The 22,256-nt window shown below is 43.6% G+C and overlaps 1 protein-coding gene across 5 annotated transcripts in view; it reads left to right on the top strand.

The window, feature by feature from the left end:
- Window positions 1-22,256, top strand: part of LOC130277056 (uncharacterized) — a 98,782-nt gene that overhangs the window by 32,853 nt on the left and 43,673 nt on the right. For all 5 annotated transcript variants that reach the window (XM_056527302.1, XM_056527303.1, XM_056527304.1 and 2 more), the window contains 5 exons: window positions 786-960; window positions 7,373-7,528; window positions 8,894-9,030; window positions 17,277-17,416; window positions 20,023-20,211. In XM_056527302.1, coding sequence (XP_056383277.1) covers window positions 800-960; window positions 7,373-7,528; window positions 8,894-9,030; window positions 17,277-17,416; window positions 20,023-20,211 — 783 coding nt within the window. In that variant the 5' untranslated portion in view covers window positions 786-799. The remainder of the gene's footprint in view (window positions 1-785; window positions 961-7,372; window positions 7,529-8,893; window positions 9,031-17,276; window positions 17,417-20,022; window positions 20,212-22,256) is intronic.

The raw sequence follows: 22,256 nt of genomic DNA, 5'->3' as shown, positions 1-22,256 counted from the left end.
CATGACTCATCCACACAGGCTGCCGAGGTGACATGTGACACTGGAAGGATGAAGCAAACTCAGAAAAGGAAAAGCAGAAGGTCAGGAGAGGCGGCACAGGAGCGTAGTCAGGAACGAAGCAAGGAGGTCAGAACACAGCAAGGCAATACAGAACAGGAATGCTTTCTCTTGGCTAAGGAGCACAAAGATCCGGCAAGGGTAAACAGGAAGTACTGACACTTATAGTGTCAGCAAGCAGCAGTCACCAATTAAGGTCATACTGGCCCTTTAAATTGCAGAGAGCCGGCACGCACCCCCACGTCGGCGACCTGGGACATCGGAGGAACCAGAAGGTGAGTAACGGCCCGGCGTTCGCATGCGGGTGCGAACCGCGGTGCCGCTGACAGAGGAGGACGGGGCAGGAGAGCACTTGTGGCCAGTGTGTCTGGCCGGAGTGCTAGTTGTAACATCAGCCTTGTGCACAATACAGCAGAATCCCGATGAATTCAACGGGGCTCTGCTGAAGCGGAATCTCTGTGTTGGATTCCAATGCGGAATCCGGCAGGGAAATTTTGACATGTGAACGTGGGCTTAAAGAACATCAGTGTTGCAGCATGTGGTACCCAATACAGTGCAGGTTTAGGAGACTTCCCATTAGTGAGGGAGACTTCCCATTCACATTATACTCACATGGTTTGTTTCACTGCTGTAGTTTGTGCAAAGAGTCTTGGGCTCCAGGTAGTTATTTAGCTTAGTCCTCAGTAACATATAACCCACCAACATTTTGTTGTCTTCCTTCCTTATAGAGGTGAGAAATACAATGACTCAGTTTTGGGAACAGCATTCACGGGATGCAACTGTAGAAGAGATGATGCTTGACTCGAGTGCTGCAATCCTGTCCAAAGAAGAGAAGCCGGAGATCATCTCATTGCTGCCATGCTTAGACGGATTAAGTGTCCTGGAGCTTGGGGCTGGCATAGGGTAAGAAACAAAGTCCGTTTTCAGTGTAAAATAAGCCAACATGTGATAATGGGTCTATTGTATAATCTGTCCAATCAAATTATTTCTTTTTTTTTCAACTGTAATTTTTATTAAATTTTGACCTACAAAATTATACAAAGAAAGAACAATCATGGGAATCGTATTCCCCAAAAGATCAGGATAACAGGCAGCAATAATAACAAAGATAAAACAGTAGACCAGGCAGGCTGGTCCAAAGCTGCACGCAGATTAAATTCCAATGACGGAAAACAATAATAGCAATTAAGGACAACACACAACAGACCACAATAATGGGAAACACAAAAGGGAGAGGAGTACAGAGAAAAAAGGGAAGAAGAAGAGACAGGAAAGAAAGGAGCGATGAGAGAAGGTCTATTCAGGGAAGTCAGGGAGGTTGTCCAATCAAATGATTTCTTTTTTGTTACTGTCTGTCATTTAAATGGGCTCATTCATTTAAAAAAAACTTCCCTTCCTTGTATAGCTAATGTCATATTTGTCATAAATATCATATTTGTTCAGTAAACATAATTGACTCCTGAAAAAAAGACCCAAAGTCTAAGCCACTAGGTATCTTACTTCCCTGCAAACTGTTGCCCACTGCCTATTGTTAGGGGAATTCTTTCTCTAGCAGTAGAGAGACCAAGACGAAACATATGAAGTGGGGGCAGGGCTTAGATAGTGCAGGCTGTCACTCTGGTACTATACTCAGAGCATGTGAACACAGAGAGGCTCTCCCAGCCTCTACACAGTGCATGACAGGTAAATAGGTAAATCCAAGCCTCTCTGTTATTATTTTTTATTAAGCAGTTGTCCCTAATATGTTTGTAATTTCAATCGCTGCTATTTATTCCCCAAAGTCTCTTACAAATGGAGGTCCCACAGTGAACATTAACCCCTTCCCGACCTATGACATACCTGTACGTCATGAGTGGAGAGGTGTTCCCGACCCGTGAAGTACCAGGTACGTCATGAACATTTTTGCCGCTACTCGCGGCATCCTGCAGCGCCCGGTAAGATGGTGATAGCCAGCCATCTTACCATGCGACCACGGGGGGTTTCATCCCCCCCCCCCCCAGCGATCGCTGCTATCAGCTAGTCAAATCTGACTAGCTGATAGCAGCGTTTCGCTATCAGAATACTTAGCAGTGCGGTGTGTGAGTCCGGATCACGGGGATCGGGACACACACCGCTCTGCTAAGTGTCCCTTACCCGTCCCCCGGCATCACTTACCTGGCCATGCGGTGTCCCGAGCGGTCCCGGCGCGAGCGGCGTCCTCCAGGTGGTCCCGGCGGTGGTGTGTCCCCGCGGTGAGTTTGCAGCAGCAGTGCGGCATCTTCATTGGCAGCAGTGAGATCGCCGTAAAGCGATCTCACCGCTGCCTCTGGGAGTTTCAAAACTGCAACTCCCAGCATGCCCAGACAGCCTTTGGCTTTCTGTGCATGCTGGGAGTTGCAGTTTTGCAACATCTGGAGGTCCACAGTTTGGAGACCACTGTATAATGGTCTCCAATCTGTGCTCTTCCAGATGTTGCAAAACTACAAATCTCAGCATGCTCAGTCTGTCCAGGCATGCTGGGAGTTGTAGTTCTGTAACATCTGGAAGAGCACAGATTGGAGACCATTATACAGTGGTCTCCAAACTGTGGACCTCCAGATGTTGCAAAACTACAACTCCCAGCATGCCCAGACTGCCCAAGCATGCTGGAAGTTGTAGTTCGGCAACATCTGATCCTTCAGATATTGCCTAACTACAACTTCCAGCATGCCTGGGCAGTCTGGGCATGCTGGGAGTTGTAGTTTTGCAACAACTGGAGGCACACTGGTTTGGAAACACTAAGTTAAGTAATAAACTTTCAGGTGTTTTGCAACCAGTGTGCCTTCAGCTGTTAGATAACTACAACCCCCAGCATGCACGGACAGCCAAAGGGCATGCTGGGAGTTGTAGCAGTATGCCTCTAGCTGTTGCATAACTACAAGTCCCAGCGTGCCCTTCTGCTGTAACTGCATGCTGAGATTTGTAGTTTTTGCAACAGCTGAAGGCACACTGGTTGAGAAACACCAGTTTGTTATCTAACTCCGTGTTTCGCAACCAGTGTGCCTCCAGCTGTTGTAAAACTACAACTCCCAGCATGCACGGACAGCCAAAGGGCATGCTCGGAGTTGTAGTTTAGCAACAGCTGGATGTTTGCCCCCCTCCCCCCAATGTGAATGTACAGGGTACACTCACATGCGCGGAGGTTTACAGTGAGTGCTGCAAGTTTGAGATGGCTCAAATTTTACGCTGCAGCTCAAGCTCCCAGCGGCAAACTTGCTGTGAACCTCTGCCCGTGTGACTGTACCCTAAAAACACTACACAACACTTACACTAACCTAAAATAAAAAGTAAAAAACACTACATATACACATACCCCTACATAGCCCCCCTCCCCTCCCCAATAAAAATGAAAAACGTCTGGTACGCTACTGTTTCCAAAACGGAGCCTCCAGCTGTTGCAAAACAACAACTCCCAGTATTGTCGGACAGCCATTGACTGTCCAGGCATGCTGGGAGTTTTGCAATAGCTGGAGGCAAAAGGAAAAACAGCTGGAGGCACCCTGTTTGGGAATCATTGGCATAGAATACCCCTATGTCCACCCCTATGCAAATCCCTAATTTAGGCCTCAAATGCGCATGGCGCCCTCTCACTTTGGAGCCCTGTCGTATTTCAGGGCAACAGTTTTGGGACACATATGGGGAATCTCCGTACTCGGGAGAAATTGCCTTACAAATTTTGGGGGGCTTTTTCTTCTTTAACCCCTATGAAAAGGTGAAGTTGGGGTCTACACCAGCATGTTAGTGTATACAAATTTTATTTTTTTAACTGACATGCTGGTGTTGCCGCATACTTTTCATTTTCACAAGAGGTAAAAGGGAAAAAAGACCCTCAAAATTTGTAACGCAATTTCTCCCGAGTACGGAGATTACCCCATATGTGGGCGCAAAGTGCTCTGGGGGCGCACAACAAGGCCCAGAAGGGAGAGTGCGCCATGTACATTTGAGGTGATTTGCACAGGGGTGGCTGATTGTTACAGCAGTTCTGACATAAACGCAAAACAATAAATATCCATATGTGACCCCATTTTGGAAACTACACCCCTCATGGAATTTAATAAGGAGTGCAGTGAGCATTTACACCCCACTGGCGTATGACAGATTTTTGGAACAGTGGTCTGTGAAAATGAAAAATAAAATTTTTCATTTGCACAGTCCACTGTTTCAAATATCTGTCAAACACCAGTGGGGTGTAAATGCCCACTGTACCCCTTAGTAAATTCCATAAGGGGTGTAGTTTCCAAAATGGGGTCACATGTGGGGGGGGTCCACTGTTCTGGCACCATAGGGGCTTCCTAAATGGGACATGCCCCCCAAAAACCCTTTCAGAAAAACTCACACTCCAAAATCCCATTGTCGCTCCTTCCCTTCTGAGGCCTCTACTGCGCCCGCCGAACAATTTACATACGCATATGAGGTATTTCCTTACTTGAGAGAAATTGGGTTACAAATTTTAGGGTGATTTCTCTCCTTTTACCCCTTGTAAAAATTCAAAAATTGGGTCTACAAGAACATGCGAGTGTAAAAAATGAAGATTTTGAATTTTCTCCTTCACTTTGCTTCTATTCCTGTGAAACACCTAAAGGGTTAAAACACTTACTGAATGTCATTTTGAATACTTTGGGGGGTGCAGTTTTTATAATGGGGTCATTTATGGGGTATTTCTAATATGAAGACCCTTAAAATCCACTTCCAACCTGAAATGGTCCCTGAACTGGTCAAAATGTTGAAAATCTTGAGAAAAATTGGAAAATTGCTGCGGAACTTTGAAGCCCTCTGGTGTCTTCCAAAAGTAAAAACACGTCAATTTTTTGATGCAAATATAAAGTAGACATATTATATATGTGAATCAATATGTAATTTATTTGGAATATCCATTTTCCTTACAAGCAGAGAGTTTCAAAGTTAGAAAAATGATAAATTTTCCAAATTTTCATGAAATTTTTAGATTTTTTACCAAGAAAGGATGCAAATATCAGTGAAATTTTACCAATAACATAAAGTAGAATATGTCACGAAAAAACTATCTCGGAATCAGAATGATAAGTAAAAGCATTCCAGAGTTATTAATGTTTAAAGTAACAGTGGTCAGATGTGCAAAAAATGCCCAGGTCCTGAAGGTGAAAATGGGCTGGGTCATGAAGGGGTTAAGCACACTCCTAACCTAGAGGAAGCTCTCTCCTCCCCCTGCTGTGGTAAGGCAGTGGTATCTTACTTTATATTCCACTGACATAATGCCAATAATATTGACTACAGGAGGAGAGAGGAGGATTACATGTCAGGAGTGTAGTCCTCACAGAGAGAGAGAGAGTGGATGTAAGAAGTCCAGCAAGCATATTGACTGACAAGGGTAATGTTGTAGAAACACAATTGTCAACCCTCCCAATGGTGGTGAGAACACAAAGAGACATGTAGGGTGCGTTCCCACAGGGCGTATACGCAGCGTATTTGACGCTGCGCAAAATTTATGGCAGCAGTGGGAAATACACTGCGTATTCCTCGCTCTCTATACACACAGGGCTTTCCGCCGGCAGCCCTATGTGTGCAGTGAGTTTTGGAGGCGGGGCCGCGCGTCACAGATACGCGGCCCCGCCTCCAAAACTCACTACACACATAGGGCTGCCGGCGGAAAGCCCTGTGTGTATGGTGAGCAAGGGATACGCAGCGTATTTCCCGCTGCTGCCGTAAAATTTGCGCAGCGTCAAATACGCTGCGTATGCGCCCTGTGGGAACGCACCCTTAAATGTTTGTGTTTTAAGTACAGGTACACTTTAAAGAGTCCCTGAGGATAACAAAACTAGACGCACAGCTACTACTAAGGATAAAAGATGTGCACAGTCTATGAATACTCTCAAACTTGAAGTATCTGTACATCTGTACATCTTTATTTCATTATAAAGCAGACAGCCTTACAATTGCCATTGTATTGATGTCCTGTTGATGGCCACATCCACCCTCACATAACTATGTGACAAACAGAAATAGTTTAAAGGAGATATATTGCTTAATAGACTGAAGCTGCCCCATTGACATGAATAGGATTCGTGTCTGGGCCTGCTATGTGATATGAAGCTGATCTCTGAAGACGATCTCTGTGAAGATCCTGTCTCATCTATATACTGGTGTCACCTTTCTTCGTACTGCTGTGTTTGCTGATGAGGAGGGCACTGCTGGAAAGTGAGATGTACAGTACAGGAAGTCTCATTTTAGCTTTAGATACTCAAATATGTAAAGAAAGAAACAGAGAAAAAGCGCACTAATGTGCCATGATTCTGTTTGAGCAGTAGTGTAACGATGGAAAGAAAAAGTGTTGCGCTCACCTGAGTGTGTGGTGTCCCAGGCACAACACCGTAATCAGCTTTGGTCCCAGGTCTCTGGGGGACACGTGGTCTCAAAAGGGCTGCTGGCACCTCACCGTCCCGGGAACCGGTCCTGGGCGTCTGGTCGATAGAAGCAAAAAGTGAGGATCGGAGATCCTCGGAAAAACGCGATGCTCCAAAAGCGCTCCTTTTCAAGGTAAATGATAACCGTAGATCTGGTATTCAATAAAGCAGTGAATACTTTATTCATGCAAGAAGGTGCAGGGATAACGCGTTTCGAGGGGTGGAGACCCCCTCTTCGTCAGATCCAATGCCGAAGATCTGACGAAGAGGGGGTCTCCACCCCTCGAAACGCATTATCCCTGCACCTTCTTGCATGAATAAAGTATTCACTGCTTTATTGAATACCAGATTGACGGTTATCATTTACCTTGAAAAGGAGCGCTTTTGGAGCACCGCGTTTTTCCGAGGATCTCCGATCCTCACTTTTTGCTTCTATCATTTTAGCTTTAGGCCTAGTAAAATATACATGGAAAAAAACATCTCCAAAAATAATAAATAAAAAAAATATATATATGTTTAACGTAAAAACTTGATGTTAAATATGTAAATATTGTTGACGTTTGTGTGTGCATGTTTTAAGCATTAAGTATGACTTATTTGATGTTACAGTCTTAGATTATTAGATTAGATGATCAACTGATTACCTTCTTGCACCCTTTTTTTGGAATAAAGTCCCCCCTTGCACATCCCATCTGCTCCTAATTCCATTTGCTGTAGCTTGGGTGAAATTCAGACTTAGGTGAGTCTTGTTTAAAAGCCAAGATCTTGTAGCAGCAAGTATGTACCAGATATATCTGTGACTCCTGATATGTCCCCCTGGCAGGTCATATGACAGGTCAGGTCAGGGGACATTTAGTATAGTGAGAATCAGACTTTTCTATTGTAAAGGTCTTCATTTACCCTAATATTCTCCCCAGCCGTTATACAGGACACCTGGCTAAGTTGGCAAGCCAAGTCACTGCAGTGGACTTCATGCAAAACTTCATTGACAAGAATCGGGAGGACAACGGTTCTCGTGGAAATATTAACTTTCTACAAGCTGATGTCACTGTTTTGGACCTACCCGATAACAGGTGAGTTTCAGTATTAAAGCGTCAGATCCCACAAAAAAAAATAATAACCTATAGACTTTTGAAAATATAATCAGGCCAGCCAGACATTTTTTGGAGATGTGACCAGCAGGTGGGTACATTGTTACACGTATGGTGGGAGTGTGGCCATATAAGGGAACTGTGGACACAAATTTATTTTAATCTTTATAACAAGTAGCCCTCTTGCACTTATGTCATGATTACCTTGCTATCTTTGACACAACTGTGAATTTTTTAACAATAGCTAAAAGCAAAATTGCAGCAAAATGGAAATGTTCAGACCTTCCCAACCTTAACTGGACAACCAGGGAGCATTTACATGTCCCTTTAGACGCCGCTGTCAGCTTTTAGTGGCGATCTAAAGGGTAAACAGCTGGCCATGGGTCGGCTTTTACCCTGATGGTTGTAGCTGGGGGCAAGCCAGTATGGTCATTGACCAGTTAAATGACGGACATCGGAGCAATCTCCGATGTCCGTCATTACAGGCAGATGTCAGCTGCTCATAGCAGCAGGCATCTTCCATTTATGATGCGGATCCGACCGTTTCATGTCCTCAACCGACCCATGATGTGCATGTATGTCATGGGTTTGGAAGGGGTTAAGCCACGCCCCCCGAAATTATCGGTGGAAAATTCACTCAGCCGAAAATGCCGAAAGGGGCATTTTCGGACGATAATTTTCGGCGAACGATAATTTCGGTGCATCCCTAATTTAAACACCTAGACATCTAAGCAATATTATTATAACTTCAGTAGAACAAATATAGTAAAGCCCCCATTCTTATACTAACAGAGCCTGTTATGTCCTGTTGTGTTTTATGTAGTTGTGGATTTATGTTGAATGCTTAATTTCTCATGAACTTTTCTAAAGTGGAAATGTAGGACTTGTCTTGTTTAATAATTTATATCATTGAACTTGGAGGCCTCTTAGCGGCTGTGTATTTTTGTAATGTGTGAAAAATTTAATAAATAAAAAGTCAAGCATTTTTTGACCATGTACATCTAATTTGTAGGCCTCTGTCACCTATAGTTATTATAAAAATCCCTCTTTTCATTAGCTCACAGTGTTAGAAATCCTCTCAGGGGAAGGGGGCGTGTCCCTCCCTTGTGGGGGTGGGAGGTGATTGGTTATTCTGCTCATGCAGCCTCGTCCATGATTCATCTCTTGTCCATGACTCATGGACAAGCTACTGCAGGACTGAAAAGGTATTTTATTTTCATCAGTAACAACATAGAAAAAGTTTTTGTATCTGACAGTGCCCGTTTAAATAAACACTGCAACCAAAGAACATGCAAGACACTGTTGATATTATCAGGCACAATTGTTAAACCTGTTCTTTCTTCTCAGTTATGACTTCATCTTCTCAAATTGGCTCTTCATGTACTTGACCGATGAAGAATTAGCAGCCTTGATTCAAAAGATGTTGGGATGGCTTAGACCCGGTGGCTATTTTTTCTTCAGAGAGTCCTGCTTTTTTCAGTCAGGTAAGTTCAATATGCATACAGATATATATCGATTTATTATCTTTAGATAATGTTTAAAAATATTGTTAATTCAGTTATCCAGTGAGCTGGCCATAGACAACCAGGTGTTATATGGATTTTGACTGTTCTTCCTTGCAGTGATCTAGGGCTGCAGCTAATGATTATTTCAATAATCGATTAGTTGCCGATTATTTAATCGATTAATCGGGAAAACACCAAAATGACAAAAAAGCGGTTTCACTGATTTTACTTGTAAAACTATGTAAAATGGCCATATTAAAACAGTTTAAAAGTAACATGATTAAAAAAAATTTGCATTAGAATGTAAAAAAGACAACATATCTACATGATCAGGACTGAGGCTAGCTCTCTTCTTACACACTATGTTACCAGTTGCAGAGAAGAGGCGTTCTGATGGTGTGGATGCACTCGGTGTACCCAAGTATGATCTTGCAAGTTTGGACAATGTTGGATACCTGTCTTCGTTAGATTTCCAACAGTTCAAAGGGTTCCCATCCATGTGGAGAGGCTTCTCCGCAAAATAGGACTGGACTTCTTTTATGATGACTGTGTTAATATCCTCCTCCTAATTTCAAAAACTAACAGGTTGTTAGTATACATTTTGATCAAAAGGTACAAAGCCCACTCGCCACGTCAAGGCCACCTATTAAGAGTGGGTCCCTAACGTCCCTAGCATAAAATGGTGTAGCACTGGGCGGCGCCCACCACTGCCGTGACACCAGTGCCCACAGGGGGAACGACCCACTGGCAGAGCGGCCCCAGTGACACCCAAACCAGTCTCCGTGCGCACCCCCCAAAGACACGGCGCTGCGGCAGCAACGGACGCCGCACAGCACCACATCAATGTGAACAAGGCGTAACAGCACACTTACCATGTGCTCCCAGTCAGACTGGGAGACTGCTAGAAAATGAAAGGGCCCAGGTGTAGCTACCTGCTACTTATATAGGGTTGGGCTGAGGGGGTGGGGAGGAGTGCAGGCCAAGTGGAAAAAAAAAAAAGGAGGGGATAGAATACACAATGTGAATCCTGGTAGAAAAAACAGACATGGCCGCACATCCACAATTTTGTATTATGATCTAATTGCTTCTCAGCATAATTTCAAAAACTAACAGGTTGTTAGTATACATTTTGATCAAAAGGTACAAAGCCCACTCGCCACGTCAAGGCCACCTATTAAGAGTGGGTCCCTAGCATAAAATGGTGTAGCACTGGGCGGCGCCCACCACCGCCACGACACCAGTGCCCACAGGGGGAACGACCCACTGGCAGAGCGGCCCCAGTGCCAAACCAGTCTCCGGGCCGCACTCACATTGTGTATTCTATCCCCTCCTTTTTTTTGTTTTTTCCACTTGGCCTGCACTCCTCCCCACCCCCTCAGCCCAACCCTATATAAGTAGCAGGTAGCTGGCCCTTTCATTTTCTAGCAGTCTCCCAGTCTGACTGGGAGCAAATGATAAGTGTGCTGTTACACCTTGTTCACACTGGTGTGGTGCTGTGCGGCGTCCGTTGCTGCCGCGGCGCCGTGTCTGTGGGGGGTGCGGCCCACAGACTGGTTTGGGTGGCACTGGGGCCGCTCTGCCAGTGGGTCGTTCCCCCTGTGGGCACTGGTGTCGCGGCGGTGGTGGGTGGGCGCCGCCTGGTGCTGCACCATTTTATGCTAGGGACGTTAGGGACCCACTCTTAATAGGTGGCCTTGACATGGCGAGTGGGCTTTGTACCTTTTGATCAAAATGTATACTAATAACCTGTTAGTTTTTGAAATTATGCTGAGAAGCAATTATGTCATAATACAAAATTGTGGATGTGCAGCCATGTCTGTTTTTTCTACCTGGATTCACATCCTCCTCCATGTGTTGTCCCTCTGTTTCATCCTCACTGCTGCCACCAGACTCAAGGACACTCACAAGTATGGATGATGTTTTGGATGTTGAAGGTCGTGGGTCAGCATCAGCTGTAGAAGTAGACGAAGTGGTGGTTTGCTGTTGCAACTCCATCATCTCGGTTCTTCTTAGATCGAGCAGCTCTGTCTGCACTTTTGCCTGCACATTTATAATTTGTTAGACGTCATAAACCTCAACTTCCTAAATCTTGGGTCCAGCACAGCTGACATAATGACAGGATTTATGACCGGTTCTGATAGGATGTTACTCCATCTGCTGTCACGCCCCCTCCCATAGGCTTGCATTGATGGGGGCGGAGCGTGACGTCACACGGGGCGGAGCCTTGATGTCTCAACGCTCCGGCCCCGTGATCGGCAGTAATCAGACCCGGAGTGAACACGCTCCGGGGACTGATTTTAACGGGTGCGGCGTGCAAGATTATGGGGGTACCCAGTGGCGGGACCCCCGCGATCAGGCATCTTATCCCCTATCCTTTGGATAGGGGATAAGATGTTTAAGCACCAGAGTACCCCTTTAAGCTCATTGGAAAACTCCTCAAGATGACTCCACTGTTCTGGCTTTAGGTCCCGATAATGTTTGCCCCTTTGGGTAACTGATGGGTCTGATAGGGTTGCAGTTACTGGCCACCTTTGCTCTAGGAGTCTTTCAACCATGTAGTATGTACTGTTACACAAGCCTATGTTCCACTGTACCCATCCACTGTACCCATCTGCTTTTGCTTTTCCTTCAATTTGCTGCTGGCTAATGAACTTTTTTTTTAAGTGTTCCACTAGTCCACTAGCAGCACTCACCGCTCTCTCAATTCCTCCATTCTGCAATTTCTTCATACTTCCTCTCCATCAGTTTGGTGAAATGGGTTATTGAGGGAAGCTTGTATGAAGGATTTAGTGCACTGACCATGCTTCCGAACCCTTGTCTTCAACCATTGACATTGGTTGCATATCAGTGACTAACATTTTTAATACAGCATCTGTGAGGACTGAAGCTTATGCTGGCGTACATGGGGGATTTACATGGATGGACGAATTTACTAATGGAGCGCTGTCTCTTGCTGAAATGATGAAATGAGAAAAGCAATATATTAGCAATATGCAAAAAATCTATTTCTGTCTAACTAAGGCTCCTATGACACTGAGTGTTGCTCCGTTACAATCGGACATTAAGGGCTGTTTTTTTTTAACACTTTGACCCCCTTTAACATCCGTTATTGTAACGGAGCCAAACTGGAGTCATAACGGGCAAAGAAAATCCTATTCACTTGAATGGGGTTCCTTTAACGTCCGTTATGACTCCCATTATTGTGGCCGAAGATAGCGGGAGAAGATAGCGGGAGAAAAAGACATCGCAAGGACAAATTTTTCTCCCGGTATCTTCCTAACGGACTTCACCCATCGGGCACAAACGGTAGTGTGAAAGGAGCCTCAGGGATGTGGAAATTCTATCGCCCGACGCCGGGGACAAGTAGTTTTTTATAAACTTTCCACACCCCTGAGCCTTAGGCTTCTTTTACACTGATGTTAGGACATGGCGGCCACAGGGAGAGGCTGGCAGAATTGCCAGAGGAAAATTACTGCTTGTGCCATCTTTTTCTATGACTATTCATAACGGTGCCCAGTGGCCCCCATAATAGTAAGTGGGAGCCATTGGGAACCTTTGTTGCCTGTTGCTCCCCGTCATGAAAGTGGCCGTTAAAGTCAGTTAAAAAAAAAAAAAAGACTTTGACGGCCGTTCCAAATGGTGAGCAATGGCAGTGTGAAATTGGCCTTACTCGCAATCCTCTGCAAGTATATACCGCAATGTGTATAGGCGACGGAGTTCTATATAAAAAGTTTAAAGTTGAAAAAAAAATGTATGTAAATAAACGTTATTTACATTTTAATTAAACTGACATTTTTTTTTTTTACTTGACACTTTTTATATAGCACTCTGTTTCCTATACACATGGAGGTATGTGCACAGCATTGCACCCTAGTGTGTGTAGTGTACACACTGCTTTACATGGGGATTATGTGCAGAGCATTGCACTCTAGTGTATGTACACATGTGAATAGCAGTGACTGCAGACAAAGAGGCCCTAGGTCGCTGACCAATGCAATGCTCTGCACATACCTGGCCTACGGGGATGTATGAGGGCTCATTTTTGGCACCATGATCTGTAGTTTTTATTGCTAGTTTTGGTCACTTCTCGTGACATAAAAAAATTAAAAATGCTTTTGCTACAATTTTTATTTTAATGGAACTTTTTGATCGGATTTTATATGTACATAATTACACACACTGCTATACACATGTGCAGACTGCAGAGCATTGCTTTTACAGACCCTACGGTGCAATGCTCTGCAGTCTGCACATACCTCCACCTATATAGGAATGTACATACACACTGCTATACACATTGGGGGGGGGGGGGGGATGTGCAGAGCATTGCACTCTTGTCTGTAGTACAGACTAGGGTGAAATGCTCTGCACATACCCCCACCTGTATAGGAATGTTCACACACTGCTATACACATGGGGGGTATGTGCAGGCTGCAGAGCATTGCACCCTAAAGTGTAGAAGACACTAGGGTGCAATGCTCTGTCTGACTCTGCAGTCTGCAGAGACACACACGGAAGGAGGCCCTGGGAGGATCACCGGCCGCAAGGGCCTCAGCACAGTGAGTGTGTGCTGTATTGAATGTCAACCTACTGTACAGGGGCCCTGGAGACGGCGGCAGGTGGCGGCTGACAGCGGCAGAAAATGGAGGGTCACTGATCCTCATGGGCTGAGTGGGGGTACAGGTAAAATGGCGGCGGGGGAGGAGACACTTAGGAGGAGCAGCAGCCTCCTAATGGGTAACACTGATTGGAGGAGGGTGGAGCTGAGTGTCTCAGCCTGAGACTGTCACTGAGGCTTCTGTGGGATTTTCAGCATCCTCCTGACCGCGGACAACGAATCAGGTGATTATTCGACAACGAATTGGGATTTGTCGACAACGAATCCCTTTATCGAATTTAATCGATTTTATCGATTAATCGTTGCAGCTCTACAGTGAGGAATTTTAAAAATGCTGTTAAATTTTTTTTTAGCTATTAAATGTCAGTCTCTTGTCATATGAGGCAATACAATTGTGATATTTTTAGCTGGCATTCTTGATGACTGCGCCAGAATGTGCGCCAGAATTGAAAAAAACTCTCCATTTTACTGAGAGAACCCGAGAAAAAGGGGCGTGGTCGTGTGGAAAAGAAGGCGTGTCCCTGACATTTTCACAAAAATCCAATATATTTACTAAGGTTTCCACAGAAAATGTGGTGGATTTGAGCTGAGGAAAACCCTACAGATCAGAGCATGTGTAAAAAAAACGAAAAAAGGGAGGGAAAAGTGCAAAATGTAGGGAAACCTTAATAATTACTGTGGAAAAATTATTGTAGGGAATTAAAACCCACAAAGAAAACTACACAACACTCTTAGTAAATCAGGGCCATTATCTGTGACTTTTTGAGAGGTCATTCTACAGGGAAGGAAATTGTAAATTCTTAAAGGGGTACTCCCCTGGAAAATATTTTTTTTATATCAACTGGTGCCAGAAAGTTAAACAGATTTGTAAATTACTTCTATTTAAACATCTTAATCCTTCCAGTACTCATCAGCTGCTGTATACTCCAAAAGAAGTTCTTTTCTTTTTGAATTTCTTTTCTGTCTGACCACAGTAAAACTCTCTTCTGACACCTCTGTCCATTTTAGGAACTGTCCGGATAGGTTTGCTATGGGTATTTGCTCCTACTCTGGACAGTTTCTAAAATGGACAGAGGTGTGAGCAGAGAGCACTGTGGTCAGACAGAAAGGAAATTAAAAAAGAAAAGAACTTCCTCTGGAACATACAGCAGCTGATAAGTACTAGAAGGATTAAGATTTTAAAATAGTAATAATTTACAAATCTGTTTAACTTACTGGCACCAGTAAAAAAATATTTTTTTAGTGGAGTATCCCTTTAAAGGTAATCAACACGGTAAGCGAGGAGAGTATTTTTAAAAGAAGGAAAACTACCACTAGAGGACATAGTTTTAACCTAAACGGGCAAAGGGTTATGCAGTATTATCAGGAAGTAAAGCACATTCTATGTTACTGAGCACTATTGTTAAAGAGGTTATCCACCATAAGGTGATTTTAGTACGTACCTGGCAGACAGTAATGGACATGCTTAGGAAGGATCTGCAATTTTCTTAGGGCTAAACGGCTATGTTGTGAGATTACCATAACACTGTGGCTAGCTTTTTGTTAACTTGTATTTCCTGTTTGACTTTTCTTTTTTTGACTACAAATCCCACATTGCTATTTTCCTCCCTCCCACACATCAGCCATCCCACCCATTGAAACATAAATGAGCTGCATCCATTCAAAAGACCTGTGGTTTTCAATCAGGGTGCCTCCAGCTGTTGCATTAGTTGCAGATTGATCCCTCCACCCATTGAAGCAGGCAGGCTCCCTGTCATCAGCTGACTAGTGAGTCACGTCTCGGCCGCATTGCAAGCTGGGAAAAATCTGAGACAACAGTCATTTTGTATGCTGGTAAAAATAAATATTGGGGGGAAAATCACATAAGAATTGTGAGAAAAGCAGGTACAGACACTATATTATGAACTAAAATAAAAAAAATTCCTGGAATACCCCTTTAATGGTGGTAGATTTAGTGTTATGTATATACTCGTGTGACCATTACTGTACTCCTGTCTGTGATGATAAAACGAGAATGCTAGGAATGTCTCAGCTTAGTTTTAGACCTAGTGGCCAAAATAGAAACTGCAAGATATCAGGATTATTTTAAAATAAAGATAACGTGAAAACTTGATGGAGGTGTTTTTCACACTTCCTTAGACTTGTTTGATTCTCTCTCCTATTAGTGACATTTCTATGTGTAATGTTTAAATTTAAGTCATTGCTCTCAATTGCATAACTAAAGCAACAATGAAGGTCATGATTTATTTACCCATTCCTTGTGTGCAAGAGTACAGCAAATAAAGACAACATGTAACATGTACTTTATTTCTGATGTCTCTATTACTTTAAAGGCTCTAGAAAAGAAAGCTGTTTATGAGAAAATTAAACTAACATTGTAATGTCAGCAAATGTATCTGGTGAACACCATTTCGTGAAAATAAGCAGCACGTGTAGGCATTACAGATAATAAAATAATACAATACATAATTATGAAAAAATGAAGCTGTACATAAAAAGCTACTTTATCCAGCTATATAACAATTTAATATTCATATTAATAATCAGGCTGAGATGGGAATGACACACTTGGACTGGATTGCTGTTGTTACAAATATGTATTTTTTAAAAGATCTTTTTTTTTGCTATGGATACATAGTCTTTTTATGCTAGGCTGCTCCAAATAGGTGTTACTTAGTATTTGCAAAGTAATCGTCCATAGGGTTTTTACAGTGACTGGGTAGTCACTGTATATGGAGCAGGCTCAGGAGCTGAGACGGCTCCATATTCGTCAGCTAAGGCTGGGTTCACATCACGTTTTTCAACTACGGTTCGCACATATGTTTTCGATCAAAAACCGTATGGGAAAAAAACGGATGGAACAGTATGGGAAAAAGTAAACTGCGTTTTTAAACAGTATACTGTATAAAACAGTATAAGTTTTTAAAAATTCTGTCCATTTTTAATGGGAGGGGTCTTGGGTGGGGACTTTAGGATGCAAATGCGCATGTGCAAAGAAAAAAACGCATACGGTTTCGCCGTATGGAACCGTATACATGTTCGTTTCCCATTGACGTCCATGTTAAAAAAAAGGTATGCGGTTGCAGTACGGTTTTTAAACCAGAGTCAAAAAAAGAGTGGTGGAACACGGTTTGGAGTACTGTTAAAAACCGTCAGGGTGCATACGGTTTGCAATGCTTTGCCTATGTATACCGTTTTCAATACCGTTCCATAGGTTTTCACTAATGAAAACGTATGCGGGAACCGTAGTTGAAAAACGTGATGTGAACCTGTGAACTGTCAGGATCTAATGTTTCTGTTTCCACTGTATTTCTTTTAGAAAAAACTTTCTTTGAGATTCATTTTCAGTTTTTCATGTTACCATTTATTGATAAATATTTATTGGTACTGTGTAAGAGCTTGTTCACACTGCCAGCGTGCTCCGCTAAAGGGAGCTCTGACTGTCAGAAAGTTTCTCCACTTAACTCCTGTAAAATACCAGACATCTGATGGACCCCATTTATGACAGTAGGATCCATTGCGACTCAGTGGTGTCTGTTTGGTGCAAAAAAAAAAAAAGCAAATGTACCCTAAAATAGCCTAATGCATACCATTGTTTTTCTTTCAGGGGACTGTGAGCGAACATTTAACCCAACGGTTTACCGTACACCAGCTCAGTATAATCACCTCCTAACATCCGTCACCTCAAAGTCTGGAGACAATGGTTTTGAGATTGTGATGTCAAAGTCGGTGCAGACATATATAAAGGTGAGACCTACTTTTGGGATAAAAAAGGAAAGGAAGTAAACAAAGAATGTCACTACAATGCTTAGCTCCTCATGGGATTTATTGCCTACATAGTTTGAAATATGCTTAAAAGGTACCTGAGTTTGCTAGAATGAGCCAGCAGAAAAGCCTGTGCAAAAGGCATTTTCTCCTGGCTCTGTTACATGACTGAGACGGTCTCATAATGCAGTGTATGGGATCTCCTTGCTCACAAAGCTGAGAGGGGAGTGCTGTTCCTATTCATTCTAGTGATCATTAGGATTGTGAACATCCAGACCCTGACCGATCAAAATGTAAAAAAAAAATTAGAGTCCCTTTAAACTAGGGATTGACCGATATTGATTTTTTAGAGCCGATACCGATAACCTGTGAACTTTCAGGCCGATAGCCGATAACTTATACCGATATTCCGTGCATTTTAATTCCCTCCTCCCCCAAATATCCTTGGTAAAATTAGGGTGCGTGTGTGCGGGTATACCCTGATAAACTGTTTCTGCCGGCGTTTTAAATCAATGAACTGCAGCGGCTTTTGCGGGGCCAGAGACCACCGCCGCCACCCGCTTCTCTCCCCCTGCCTGTCCTGGGGTCCTGAGTCCAACCACTGCCGCTGCCAGAGATGGCCGCCGCAACCCTCTTCTCTCCCCCTGCCTGTCCTGGGGTCCTGAGTCCAATCACCGCCACTGACAGAGACCGCCGCCGGTGTCCCATTGCCTCCCCATCCCCGGTTTTATAATTACCTGTTCCCGGGGCCCACGCTACTTCTGGCTCCTGCGGCCTCCTGCGCTGTTGCTGTGCGCTGCGCAATGATGAGTGACGTCCTCAACGCAACGTCACCATCAGTGGCCCGGCGCACAGTGACAGCTCAGGACGCCGCCGGAGCCAGAAGTAGTGCGGACCCCGGGAACAGGTAATTATAAATCCCCGGTAATGGGGGAGGCAATGGGGCACCGGCGGCGGTCTCTGTCAGCGGCAGTGGATGGACTCAGGACCCCAGGACAGGCAGGGGGGAGAGAAGCGGGCGGCAGTGGCAGTCTGTGGTCTCGCAAAAGCCACTGCAGTTCATTGATTTAAAGCGCCCGCATTATCGGCAAGGAAATTGCCGACACTGATAACTTAGAAAATCGTGAATATCGGCCAATAATATCGGCCAAACCGATAATCGATCCCTACTTTAACCCCTTAAGGACACATGACGTACTGGAACGTCATGTGTCCACTCCCGATCTATAGCGTCATAGCGGGTCGGGCCCGGCCGGGACCCGTGGCTAATAGCGCTCGGCACAGCGATCAATGTTCAAAGTTGAACGCCGCGTCTAAAGTGAAACCGAATGCATGCCGGCTAGCTCAGTGGGCTGTTCGGGATAGCCGCGGCGAAATCGCGGCATCCCGAACAGCTTACAGGACAGCGGGAGGGCCCCTACCTGCCTCCTCGCTGTCCGATCGCCGAATGACTGCTCAGTGCCTGAGATCCAGGCATGAGCAGTCATGCGGCAGAATCATCGATCACTGGTTTCCTATGAGAAACCAGTGATCAATGTAAAAGATCAGTGTGTGCAGTGTTATAGGTCCCTATGGGAGCTATAACACTGCAAAAAAAAAGTAAATAAACATAATTTAACCCCTTCCCTATTAAAAGTTTGAATCACCCCCCTTTTCCCATAAAAAAAAAAAAAAAACACAGTGTAAATAAAAATAAAAATATGTGGTATCGCCGCGTGCGGAAATGTCCGAATTATAAAAATATATCGTTAATTAAACCGCACGGTCAATGGCATGCGCGCAAAAAAATTCCAAAGTCCAAAATAGTGCATAGTCCAATAAGTCCTATCAATGCAAAAATAGTACCGTTAAAAACTTCAGATCACGGCGCAAAAAATGAGCCCTCATACCGCCCCATACACGGAAAAATAAAAAAGTTATAGGGGTCAGAAGATGACAATTTTAAACGTATAAATTTTCCTGCATGAAGTTATGATTTTTTCCAGAAGTATGACAAAATCAAACCTATACAAGTAGGGTATCATTTTAACCGTATGGACCTATAGAATAAATGTCAGGTGTCATTTTTACCGAAAAATGTACTACGTAGAAACGGAAGCCCCCAAAAGTTACAAAATGGCGTTTTTTTTTCAATTTTGTCTCACAATGATTTTTTTTTTCCGTTTCACCGTAGACTTTTGGCCACAATGACTGACGTCATTACAAAGTAGAATTGGTGGCGCAAAAAATAAGCCATAATATGGATTTTTAGGTGCTAAATTTAAAGAGTTATGATTTTTTAAAGGCAAGGAGCAAAAAAACGAAAATGCAAAAACGGAAAAAACCCCGGTCCTTAAGGGGTTAAACAATAATGTACCAATATACTTTATGACGGTTTTCAAAAAAAATTTTTATTCTTTTTCTGCATGCATTTTATTCCTATAACTTAGACTTTCCTCCACATTTCTGTATGGGAGTTTCTTTTGTTGAAGAGCAACTTGTTTACTTCCTATGTTACACTGCTTGTTAACACTGCCATTATACTAGTTCCTTATGCCATTATTATGCTTCCATATTATAACTGTATGTGCATTATTTATGTTCTACAGATAAAGAAGAATCAGAACCAAGTTTGCTGGATGATGCAGAAGGTTCCTCGGAGTGGTGATGGGCACCAGGGTTATGTAACCTTTCAGCAGTTCCTTGATAACCAACAGTATTCTCGGAGGGGAATACTTAGATATGAAAAGATATTTGGGGATGGCTTTGTTAGCACTGGAGGATTGGAAACTACTAAGGTAAGGCCTGTAAACAAAAAGATGATCAGCTAATGGCATGGGACATATAACACCTGTTAAATATAATAAAATGGTTCAGCTTTTTTACTTCATAGCAAGTCCACAAATCAGATAATGAAGACAATGTTTAATTTTGGATTGTGAAATGTACCTCAAACAAATCAAATTATATCATGTTAAAGGGTTTATCCAGGAAAAAACTTTTTTTTTATATATCAACTGGCTCCAGAAAGTTAAACAGATTTGTAAATTAGATCGAAAAAAAATTGGAGTATGTGCAGCTCACAATATAAATTAATCGAGGCTAAATGGAAAGTATTTACACCAAAAAAATACTAGTACAAAATAATATATAAGGAAAAAAAGGGGGGGTACCAAATGCCTCTAGACTAATACCATAAAATGGTACATGATGATGGAATTACAGAAAAAATAAATAAATCGGACTGTGCTTCACTTTAGATGATGTACAAATTTAATATAAAAAATATTACAAATGAGACATAAAATAAATAATGCAAATCTAATACATAAATGCCTCCTACCACAGGGCCCTTGTGGGGAGGTATGATATTTGAATACAGAGCATATATTAAAAAATTTTTTTTAAAATATAGCATGTGAATTACGTTCTACCGCTATCCCAATATATTGCAAACCGACATAGTGTACTTTTATGCGGTACACTCTATTCTCATGTGATTTGGAACAGTTCACAAAGTGATATAGTTACCAACTCCTAAGGGTAGTTTTGGCTGGACGTCCGAGAGATGGATATGTGAGGGCTGTGTCCAGCGCTAGCGTGCGCATACGGTGACGGGCCCGGATGCCACAGGCCAAAAAAGGTCACCGGTCACGGAGTGATTGCAGGCTCGATGGCAGATGTAGTGGAGGCTGTGTCCAGCGCTGGCATGCGCTTGCGGTGACGGGCCCGGTTGCCACAGGCCGAAGAGAAGTCACCGGTCACGGAGTGGCTCCGGAGGTGGAGATGCACTTGGAGATAGATGGATCTTGCTCCGGAAACAAGGGAAGGAAAGCCTCGTGGGAGATCTCTCGGCGTCTGGTGGAATGGCGGATGAATTACAGCCAGATGTAAAATCAGCAGATGATGGAGTTGTGTCGGAGGTAAGTGATGGCGATTTGTGGGTTGCGGTGGTCATGCGGTAAATATTTCTTTCCCTTGACGCGTTTCAGGGTACTTTATGTATGACCCTTTCCTCAGTTCTCTACTGAGGAAAGGGTCATACATAAAGTACCCTGAAACGCGTCTAGAGAAAGAAATATTTACCGCATGACCACCGCAACCCACAAATCGCCATCACTTACCTCCGACACAACTCCATCATCTGCTGATTTTACATCTGGCTGTAATTCATCCGCCATTCCACCAGACGCCGAGAGATCTCCCACGAGGCTTTCCTTCCCTTGTTTCCGGAGCAAGATCCATCTATCTCCAAGTGCATCTCCACCTCCGGAGCCACTCCGTGACCGGTGACTTCTCTTCGGCCTGTGGCAACCGGGCCCGTCACCGCAAGCGCATGCCAGCGCTGGACACAGCCTCCACTACATCTGCCATCGAGCCTGCAATCACTCCGTGACCGGTGACCTTTTTTGGCCTGTGGCATCCGGGCCCGTCACCGTATGCGCACGCTAGCGCTGGACACAGCCCTCACATATCCATCTCTCGGACGTCCAGCCAAAACTACCCTTAGGAGTTGGTAACTATATCACTTTGTGAACTGTTCCAAATCACATGAGAATAGAGTGTACCGCATAAAAGTACACTATGTCGGTTTGCAATATATTGGGATAGCGGTAGAACGTAATTCACATGCTATATTTAAAAAAATTTTTTTTTTAATATATGCTCTGTATTCAAATATCATACCTCCCCACAAGGGCCCTGTGGTAGGAGGCATTTATGTATTAGATTTGCATTATTTATTTTATGTCTCATTTGTAATATTTTTTATATTAAATTTGTACATCATCTAAAGTGAAGCACAGTCCGATTTATTTATTTTTTCTGTAATTCCATCATCATG

This window comes from Hyla sarda, chromosome 6 (genome assembly GCF_029499605.1).
Source record: "Hyla sarda isolate aHylSar1 chromosome 6, aHylSar1.hap1, whole genome shotgun sequence".
Classification (NCBI taxonomy): domain Eukaryota; kingdom Metazoa; phylum Chordata; class Amphibia; order Anura; family Hylidae; genus Hyla; species Hyla sarda.
The sequence above is the reverse complement of the archived record's forward strand: the minus strand, read 5'-3'. Positions and strand labels throughout refer to the sequence as shown.